This window comes from Asparagus officinalis, chromosome 3 (assembly GCF_001876935.1).
Source record: "Asparagus officinalis chromosome 3, Aspof.V1, whole genome shotgun sequence".
Lineage (NCBI taxonomy): Eukaryota > Viridiplantae > Streptophyta > Magnoliopsida > Asparagales > Asparagaceae > Asparagus > Asparagus officinalis.
In genome coordinates, this window is record NC_033796.1 from 19,596,204 (window position 1) to 19,606,748 (window position 10,545).

The 10,545-nt window shown below is 38.1% G+C and overlaps 1 protein-coding gene and 1 non-coding gene across 2 annotated transcripts; both read right to left on the minus strand.

The window, feature by feature from the left end:
- Positions 644-725, minus strand: TRNAS-UGA. Its single transcript has one exon. It is a non-coding gene; the product is annotated as a tRNA-Ser (tRNA).
- Positions 4,953-5,442, minus strand: LOC109832127 (calcium-binding protein PBP1-like). Its single transcript, XM_020399565.1, has one exon. It carries the CDS (start codon positions 5,424-5,426, stop codon positions 5,097-5,099), a length of 330 nt encoding a protein of 109 aa, XP_020255154.1. The 5' UTR covers positions 5,427-5,442; the 3' UTR covers positions 4,953-5,096.

Consider the following 10,545-nt stretch of genomic DNA (forward strand, 5'->3'; position numbering starts at 1 on the left):
TCCACATCATCCAATAAAATATTATTTTCATCCAACAACTCATCTCATATCATCCAATAAAATAAACCAAATAAAAGAAACGGGTCACATCATCCAACTCATCTCATCTCCATCCCATCTCATCTTTAAAAATCACCCACATCATCCAATAATATTGTGACAACTCATCTCATCTCATCTCCATTTCATCTCCACCCATTTCCTCCAAAAAAACAAGGAAATTGATTTCCTTAAGTGTGGGTCACATCATCCAATAATATAATGACAACTCATCTCATCTCATCTCCTATTTTTAAGAATGAACCAAACACAAGAGAAGAACCTATTTATAAGAAATATGTTTCCTATTCTTTGATTTCCTTCTTTTTTTAACCAACCAAACAACCTCAAAACAACTTTTCTTAAAAAAATACCCACATCATCCAATAATATTGTGACAACTCATCTCCTATTATTTGATTTCCTTCTTTTTTTTAACCAACCAAACAATCATAAAACAATTTTTTAAGGAAATAGGTTTCTGATTCCTTGATTTCCTTTTTTTTTTTTTTTTTTTTGGCAAGCAAACGGCCCCTTAATCGAAAGGGATGATCAATCGAACAATGCAAGCAGTACGGCAACAACAAACATGGGAAAAATAATTCGTCGACAGCAGGGTTCGAACGTGCGCGGGAGAAGCCAAACAGATTTCAAGTCTGTCTCCTTAAGCACTCGGACATATCGACGTTTCCGCAGGGTTCAATAGACAGTAATTTAATTAACTAACTGCAACAGCGCGGTATCAAGAGGAAAGCGTTTAAAAGAGTGATCCTTGCTCCTCAAATTTTCGGCTTGTCCTACTTTGTATATAAACAGAAAGTGGTGGAGTTTCCAAAAGGATAGAAAATTAATATGTGTTATATTATAAATACATGAAAAATTAATATATGTCATATCATAAGTACCCACGTGCTTATCAGAAAATGACATATTGACAACTAATCTTATATTCACCAAAGAATTCTCTTCAAAGTAAAACTATTCATAATTAGAAAATTTTAATAATCAAATATTTTATTATCCTTATCAGATTATAATTATCTATAATTAAAAAAATCTCATAATTACATATTTAGATATAAAAGTTAAAGAAAAAAACCTCATGTAAAGAGCATCTCTACATAGAATCATGGACTAATTTTAGAAAATCCCCTCAACTATTTTAATTTGAGAAAACCCCTTCAAGTTTGAGCATATTGTAAGTAAACCTCCTCAACTATGAAAATTTGAGATAACCCCTTGAACTTTCTTCACTTAACCCCCCTCAAATATGGGTTGTGTCTCACAAAAGTTTTTCAACTAATTTAATTTGAGCTTATTATAGATAATCCCTTCAAGCTTGAAAATTTAAGAAATCCCCGTAAGCTCTTCTCACTTTACGCCCTGAAAATCTAATATTATTAGGTCTAGTATGTCATATGACAAGGTGACTGAGAAATGACCAAAATACAACTCAATTACAAAAAATACTCTGATTTTTTAATATAAGAGATTTCTCAAAGGGTATTTTAGTTATTTTATGTTTTAAAATTTCAGAGGTTGGGGGGGGGGGCGAGGTGGCTTGGTTGTTTGGTAAGAACAAGTGTGGAAGAGGGGTTTTGTGAGACACCCCATAGTTGAGGGGATTTTCACGGATTTTTCAAAGTTGAGTGGAGTTAGCTACAATATGCCCAAACTTTAGGATAATATCACAAATAAAATAATTGAGAGAGGTTTTCTAAGACATCCACCATAGATGAGGGGTTCTCCTAAGCTTAACTCAAAAATCATATATGCAAAATTATACATGCATCAAATTATATTTAAAGTTGATGATCGAGTTAGTCTTCCTCTTAAAAAAATTGTTGATGAATTTAATATTTTTTTCATTATTTATTAATTTGATATCACGTCTTTATTGATTTTTATAAAGAGGGTTTTTTGGTTCATCCGTGTTTCTTTTTAAAATATTAATATAACACAAGATACCATAAAAAATACATGACATGTAAAGATTTAAAAAACTAAAAACTTTCATATTACAAAGATATTCCCTATGATCCAAAAAATAAACAATCTAATTACACAAATTCTCCCTACTTTATCTAATATTTTATAATAATTATATTGAGCTCCTAATGGGTTCTTTAAGATCATTTTTGGGATAAATATTTGGATTCTTAAGTTTTTTACGGATATCAAAGTTTGAAATATTTAAAATAAAACATCAACATTAGATGACCTTTTCAGCTAGCAAAATCTTCACAGTTCGTACATCAAAGAGATATTTTTGGTGTTGTGATCACATGCAACATCCACATTTTTATATCCTTTTTTATTTATTAAATATTTAAAAAAGGGAAGATATACAAAGGAGGGTTTGATGATTAAAATACTAATTTTAAATTTTAAAAGAAAAAAATATCTGCATGCTTCTTTAGCAAGCTGAATTTCCCTTTTTCTCTTTTTATCTTAGAGTATTATAAAAGAGGAACATTGTAAATGAGAGATTGAGGGTTAAACTATCTAACTCTAAATTTTAAATTTTAAAATAAAAGTCATTTGCCACTTATTTTGAATTTCTTTTAACTTTCAACCTATTTGAAGAAAAAGTTCAATTCAGATTATTTAATTTTCAACAATCCATATGCTATAAGTCATCGGTAAAAGGCATTTATATGCTCATATCCATAAAAAATGGATTATATATAAAAACTAGAAAATAAAAAATAATTAGAAAAATTCTATTCAATTCAATTCAGAAGTACATGTATATGACTAAAGCAAAAACCTTTAGACCAAACATCAGATTAAAAAAAAGAATCATACTTCTACACTTCCAAGCTAATGATGCAGATTTAGTTTTAGCTTCTTATATATTCCACATGTAAGACTCACCCATGGGAGCGCGGATAAAATATTTGTTATTCTTATAAAAAATAAGCTTCTTCTATATTTTTTTGGCCCAATTGAAATGTAGATCAAGCAAGGGTTATAATTATGTAAAGCAAATGAAAGTAAAAAAAAAAAAATCTCCAAATAGGGAATCAAAAAGAGAATGGCTACTAGGTCAATGAAAAACGTCTAATTTAAGAAAATAAAGGTCTTCCAATTTTGAGTACTATAAAGTTATATCTCTTTACCTTCATGGCAACTTCAAAGAGTGTAATAGCGTATCTTATGACATATGATATTAGAATCAACTCAGATACCATCATCCACAAACTTAAAGCTAATTTTAATTATAAAAATAGATATTGCTAAATGAGTCCATATTTTGGGCCATAAACTTAAAGGGAGCTCAACCTAGCTTGTGAGGTTATTTTTTTTGGTAAATGAATGTAAACTTTATTCATTTTCCAAAACTGTAAACGAGATCTGTACATAAAAAATCAGGCTAGTATAACAGCCTGATAACCAAAAAAAAAAAAAACACAGAGGAACAATATCCTCTGAGAATTACATCATATGCACATGTAATTCCTCATTCAAAATTTTAGAGTATATGCAGAACTTAATAGCACAAAAAAGCTTGCTAGAATCTCAAAATTTGTCTTGAAAAATCCTAGTATTTCTCTCTTGCCAGATAGAATAAACTGAGACCGAAAATGCCATTCTCTTCATCTTCTTCTTGAAACCTCTCCCTCTCAAATTATGAGAAAACCAATCTATGAGTTGGCTCCAAACACATGACCTCCATGTAAACCCCATCCATTCCATCATCTTATTCCAAACATCAGCCGAATACTGACATTCAAAGAACAGGTGTCCGCAGTTTTCAGGCAGATTAGAACATAGTACACACAGGTTTGAATTCAGCATATTGAGCCGACACAGCCTATCCTTAGTGAGGAGCCTGGAGTGATTGACTAGCCAAAGAACAACAGAATGCTTGGGATAGTGCAATCCCCCCAGGTTGTTTTTGCCCAAGAGACTGTAGCAGAAGGCTGACAAAGAACATTATACACTCGAGATAGCTGGATATTGCCATTGACACAGCAGTCAGCATAAATATTTTGAATATTATCAACACTACCAAATTTAGATATCAACATATTTCTGACCTTAAGCAGCTGTTTCCACATCCATGAGTCATTCACTTTTTGTCGAACTTGCCAGACATTTGCATTTTTCAAATAGTGACCATGTATCCACTTGATCCAGAGCAGGTCTTTTTTCTGATGAATCATCCACAACAATTTTATAGCTGCGGCATAGTTCCAAGCCTTAGCTGAAAATAGCCCCAAACCCCCATGCTTCTTCTCTAAACAGACTGATTTCCAGGAGACTAGATGCATTTTCTGACCCCACAAGAAAGAAGCACAAAGGCTGTCAATTTTTTCCAGGACCTTAATTGGCAGAATATAATTGCTGGCCCAAAAAGTTTGAATTCCCAAAATAACAGATTTTATTAGTTGAATCCTCCCCGCATAAGAGAGTTTTCTGTTTAGTTGCCAGCTTGTGAGGTTATTGCTAGAGAATAAAATTACAACTTCAACGCTTACCATGCATGACTTCAGAGTTTTGGTCAAGTGACAAGGGACCTTTAACAGGCATGGACTTGTATGATGCATGAAGATAATTTAGGTGAAATAAAGCAAGAAGTGATGTGATACCAGTAAGTTAATAATTGTAGGGGCGGTTCAAAGTTGTAGTAATATATACAAAAGGGAGAAAAATTAGCCTAAGATATTATAGAAGAAGTGAATTAAAGTATCAATCAAATTAGTTAAATGCTTCTTGTGTACCCTAGGAATTGCATGCATAAATAGCAATATATAAGAAAATAAATGAAAAAGGTAAAAGAGGCCCGTAAGAGCATATATACGTTTCACATATCGAAATTAACAAACATATATGCAATCAAGGTATATATATTTCCCATCACGAGATTTTTATTGTATAACATATTATTTCACTAACATTTTCTCAAACATTCCAAACAACCCCATCGAGTAATCTAAGCACACCCTACCCAAAAAAAAGAAAAAGAAAAAAGAAATAAAGGAAAAAGAAAAAAAAGGGAGGGGGGTGGGAGAAAAGGGAAGCAATAACCAAATACCTAACTACCATAAATGTCAACCCCAACTCAAGGCTCTCCTCCAAGAGCCCTCCATCAACTCCGGGCTCAACCTAACCATGAGCACACAAAACTCCATCTGATCCAAAACGCCATCCCCATCCAAATCCCCCTCCCTTACCATTTCTTCAAGCTCATCATCCCCCAAGCCCTCGAGCCCGAGCTTCATCGAGTTCTTCTTCAAGCTCTCAATTGTGATCACACCTGTCTCCGAGTCCATCAGCAACTGAAACCCTTTGCATAGCTCTCCGATAAAGCCATCTGGCCCTAATCTTGCAGCCAGTGACGGCAAAAAATCCTCGAACACGATGAACATTTGATCTTTCATGATGCAATTTTTTATTTTTTTAGGAAGTTTGGGATATATGAGAGGTTGTATATATGTACACTTATAAATAAAGAGCTTCTTGGAAGGGAGATGGGTAACGACTGGGGATTTTTATTAAGGTTTAGTTATTGAGGATTATGGTTATTGTTGATTAGGGGTTTCGTGGGCTATAGGTTAAGGTATGGTATGAGTTGATAGAGGGGGATTAAGTTCCGGGAAACTGCGTGAGCTTTTCTTGATTCCATCTGCATGAGACAGTGGAAATTTGACATTTGAACCCTCATCCATTTAGGGTTTTAATAAATACAGTTCGCGGCGCAGGTCTCTGCAAGTTAAATTTCCTATAATCAAGGGTTAGTTACGGCCGGTGGACTCCTTTGTTATATTGCTGTTTTGAATTTATTATTCCTTTATCTTTATCTTCGCAAATAGATCCCATCTAGTGATTTTTGACGGTTTTACCCTCAGGGAGGGCTATTTAATTTATCAAGAAATAGTTGCTTTCTCTAAGGGTAAAAACTCAAAATAATTCACTTGAGATTCTATTTATATAGGTAATTTAAGTGAAATTACCCTTGGGGTGGGGTGGGGGTGGGGGTGGGGGGTGTGTTTGTTGGAAATTTACAGTAAAAAGACAATGAAAGAAAAATTTGACTTGTATTCCTCTCAAAATCAATTACAATTTGGATTCCGATTACAAAAGAGAGGAGAATGAATTTGATTCTCCCCTTTGTTTAAAACAGGTTCTTCTTGGTAGCGATGGAGTGCCTCCTTCGATTGATTGTGTCGAACTTGCTCTCCGTTGACGATCCGACCGTCCTATCTCACGAAACCGATTGAATTGCTTGATGACTTCGGTTTAGAACTCTTAACGAGTATAAAGAACTCAGAACGAGTTGAAAACTCTGACAAGAGTTGTTGAAAACCGAATGTCTGATTTGATATGATTAACTTGGATTGCAAGCTTAATCACGAACTCTTAAATGAGTTTCAAAACTCAGAGTGAGTTGAAACTCTGTAACAGAGTTGTTGGAACCGAAGATTCGGTTAATTGCCAAGTGGATTACGCCGTTGATGAAGGGATCCTCTGGGATTCGATTAACTGATTGTTGATCATTTCCTTGATCTTCAAAAGATCTCCTTCTTCGTGCTGTTGAACTGCTGAGATTTGTTGACCCTAAGCGGTTTTGATGCCAGCTCACCTCAACCCTATGCGGTTTTACTGCTAGAAATCGATCAACCTCTTACTCAGTTGAGTAAGTCGGTTATTTATAGGGGGATAAGGGGTATAACCAACCCCTATTCCGCTCCTTCGTGGGCGAGAATCCCTCAGAACGTGGGATAAACGGTTATGAGGCCATTCAGCTTGTGTTTGAACAAGTCAAAATGCCCCAGTTGGCGTTCTGGAATTAGAAACGCACAGGTCATTGGTGCGTTGAAGTTCAACTCTGTGTCCAGAGTTTAGGACACAGTTGAGTCTGTCGAAGAACACACGTTACGTGTGCATTTCGTGATTTAACTCTGCGTTACAGAGTTCGATGTCTGCTGAGGAACGCACAGGTTGTGTGCGTTTTGAATTTGAGAAACACAGAAGTGAATTTCTGCGTTTGAGAGAGGTTGTTGACTTGTAACCTCGTCCATTATAACATTGCAAAGGCTATTGCTTATTGATCTTTGCCTGTTATAGGATATGAGAGTCGTCAGAGTGTAACTCTCACTGTTGGTTGCGAAGACCACTGAACAGAGTTTTCATCAGCTGTCGGAAGCGTCGTCGAATTGTAACTCTTCTCGATCTGTGTGAAAAGCCCTCTATCTGTAGCTTTCGATTGTCGGCGCGAAAGCTATTTGATTGTAGCTTTCGTTGTTGGAATTTGACGGGAATCAACATCCATAGTGTTTTTAGATGAATATTTGCCCACAGCTCTCTACCAAGCAACTCACCAGCTAAGTCCAACCTTTTATTTCTAAAATCATTACACTGCTCATCAGCATCTCTAATAGTCGCTAATATAGTATTAGTCATGCTGTTGTCGCAGCCATCAAGATCAATCATGAGGTTGTGTTTGTAGCGGTTGTAGTGATCAAAAAGCCGTCTGATCGTGACTTCTATTGTCAGGGCTTGATAGGGATTAGCTATCCGTTGTGATTTTTAGACAGCCTACAGAACCCCCTCCAAAGTTTTCGAAAGTTCGCGGTTGACTGGGATGAATTTTCGGAATACTTTGGATCCCAAAATTTAGTGGATTGATTGTTCATTCGTCTAATCTGAAGACATTGCCGAACTCGGCTGATTGCAATCTGCTTATACTCATCCAACAAACTCTTCAGTGGAGTCTCCTGTTTCTTCTTGGCTTTAGTCACCTTGGTAGCTGACATCAGCTTCCCTCTATTTATTTGAGACCATATAATGGCTTTAAACATAGAGGAATTCATTTGGTTGAGTTAGAACGCACGGGTAAATTTCCTGTGTCATCGAATTGAAACGCAGAGTTGAATTCTGCATTTAGGAGTTCAATCAATGCAGACGCATAGGTGAATTCTCTGTGCTGAAGCATTAGAATGCAAAGCTGAACTCTGCGTTCAGAAGCTCAATCAACACAGGCGCACAGGCCGTGTTTGGCGGGATTTTGGGCCTAGAATCCCGACCCGATTTGACAGCTCATAGCTGTCTATAAATAGACTGCCACAGGTTAAATCAAAAGTCACCCGACTTTTTGCCTCTTCTTCTTCGATCAATTTTTAACGAAGACTCTTCGTTTCCAACTCCGGTGACCTTGTTCATCTTCTCCGATCCTCATCCTCCATGGGTTCAAAAAAGAAGGCCGCTTCTCCTCCAAGACCCACTGCTGCGACAGCGCCGCCGCCTCGGGCTCCACTCGTCGGTGGTAAGTGTTGCTTTTTGTTGCCGTCAAACTTGCTTCGGCAAGTTATTTGAAAAACCCTAGATGGGTTCTTGCAAATGAGGAAGAAGACTCGTTCCGATATTGTAACGCAGAGTTAAGACTCTGCGTTTTGAATTCGAAACGTCAGGGGCCTGACCCTTGCGTTTATGAAATTTTAACGCCAGGTCTGAACTGTGCGTTCGAAAACTTAACGTAGAGTTTGACCTCTGCGTTGATGAAAATTAATGCCAGGTCTGAACTGTGCATTCGAAAACTTAACGCAGAGTTTGACCTCTGCGTTGATGAAAATTAACGCCAGGTCTGAACTGTGCGTTTGAAAACTTAACACAGCGTTTGACTTCTGCGTTGATGAAAATTAACGCTAGGTCTGAACTGTGCGTTTGAAAGTTTAACGCAGAGTTCGACCTTTGCGTTGATGAATTTTAAACGCCAGGTCTGAACTGTACGTTTGATAATTTTCTTTCTTATGGACTTAACTAAAGCTCCCTTCATTTGATTGATTGAATATTTTTTCTTTTGTAGTGCCTTACACCCGCGAACCTCTCAATCTTCGTCACCACTTCGGGCATGGGGGCGGCGCGGATTTTAACATGCAATTCAATCTGTGTTAAGAACTCCCGATATTCCAAGATTCTGACAAGGATCGTGTCGCCTTGATCTCAGATCCCAGTACAGATACACTTAGGGTATTAGCTACGGACGCCAAGTTTGAGACTGGGTCCCGTAAGAAGCTCGTCAAGCCAGCTTTTTTATTTGAGGATCGTGTCACCATCTCAAAAGAGATTGTGCATGGCGGCCATTACAAGTGGCTAAGACAAATTGGAGATCGTCGTCTCTTCCTCCCTGACATGCACAGGATGTTTCCCATCTCTTACTACCAGTGTGCTTCTGTTCCGCGCCACATGAACTGGGACTTGGTGAGAGAGCAAGATGGGGTAGCTGTTGGGGTTTTGACTCACAAGGGTGTGCATACCGCTGGTTATAATTGACAAGTGTCGGCCTTGGAACCCTGCTGATTCTCGCGGGGATATCCTTTAGGAGAGACAGCTAGCCCAGCTAACACATTCTTGCGATGATTTTTAGCCGCCAAAGGAGAGTTCCCAACTGCAGTATTCTGAGCTCCTGGATGGGTACACTCCACCAAGGCAGGCTGGTGGGCACGAATGATAGAATTCGTGTTGGCAGAATTAAAGGGACCACTAGCTCAATCTGGGCTTGGTTGCCCTATTATGGCTACTAAATATGGTATCGCTCTTAGCCCTTACAATTTCTTTGCCATTCTGGAGCGGTACAATCCAGAGACTTGTACATTTTTCACGCCGGAAGGAGAATTAGGGTTAGCCCTGCATGAGATGTTTGATGTCTCGGGTCTTCCTTTTAGAGACTTGCCATATGAAGAGTTTATTCCTGGATCAACTGAGCTGAAGATTTTGCAGGAGACGAACCCCGAAGTTTATGACACTCTGTGGGAGGTAATGTGTCATTTCCAAATCTGTAGCTAACTGACAGGAGCACGTGGACGTGGTATTAAACAGCTATCTTGGGCTGAGTACCTTTTCCAGAATTTGTCCAACAAGACTGCCACCGTATCTCGTCGGGAGGCGAGCACTCCTGAGACCATTCAAGCTTTGATTAATGACGCCACCGTTCACTATGTTAGCGAGGGAATAGAAGATGATTTCCCAGCGCAAACTGAATTTGAAAGCTTCCATCACCAGGTAGCCACTCCCATCTCTGATATGGCTTTATTGGCGGGGGTTTTGGTCCCTACCAGACCAATAGATGCTGTGATGATTGAAGTAGCTTATCCGGCTGTCCTCTTAGCTCACGGGATACCTATAAATCTACTTTTAGCCATGACGTGTTGTTTGCAGCATGACTTGAGGGAATTGTGTCTCGAGTTTATTCAAGTGAAGGAGATAGACTCTGAAGGAACAAAAAGCTTGGTGACCCCAAATCCTCGTGTACCCTTGCCGTATACTTACTTAATGGCTTGGTACGTCTCGCGTTGTGTACATTTGATAAGTGCTCCCTCTGCTACGAATGAAGGCTTCATCCCTTTCGTGCAGAGATTAGAAGAAGCTACTTGGATAGGCGCTTACATAGTGAGGGTCCATCAGATTCTGTCGAGAGACCTCAGCTACGACATCTTCCGCTGCTTTCCGGATTTTGAGGGTGGAGGATATGGACAGGTATTCCAAGATACCGCTGGTCCT

What these genes read in the sequence shown, in the direction of transcription:
- LOC109832127 (XM_020399565.1), bottom strand. Translation starts at nt 5,426, where the DNA reads ATGAAAGATCAAATGTTCATCGTGTTCGAGGATTTTTTGCCGTCACTG.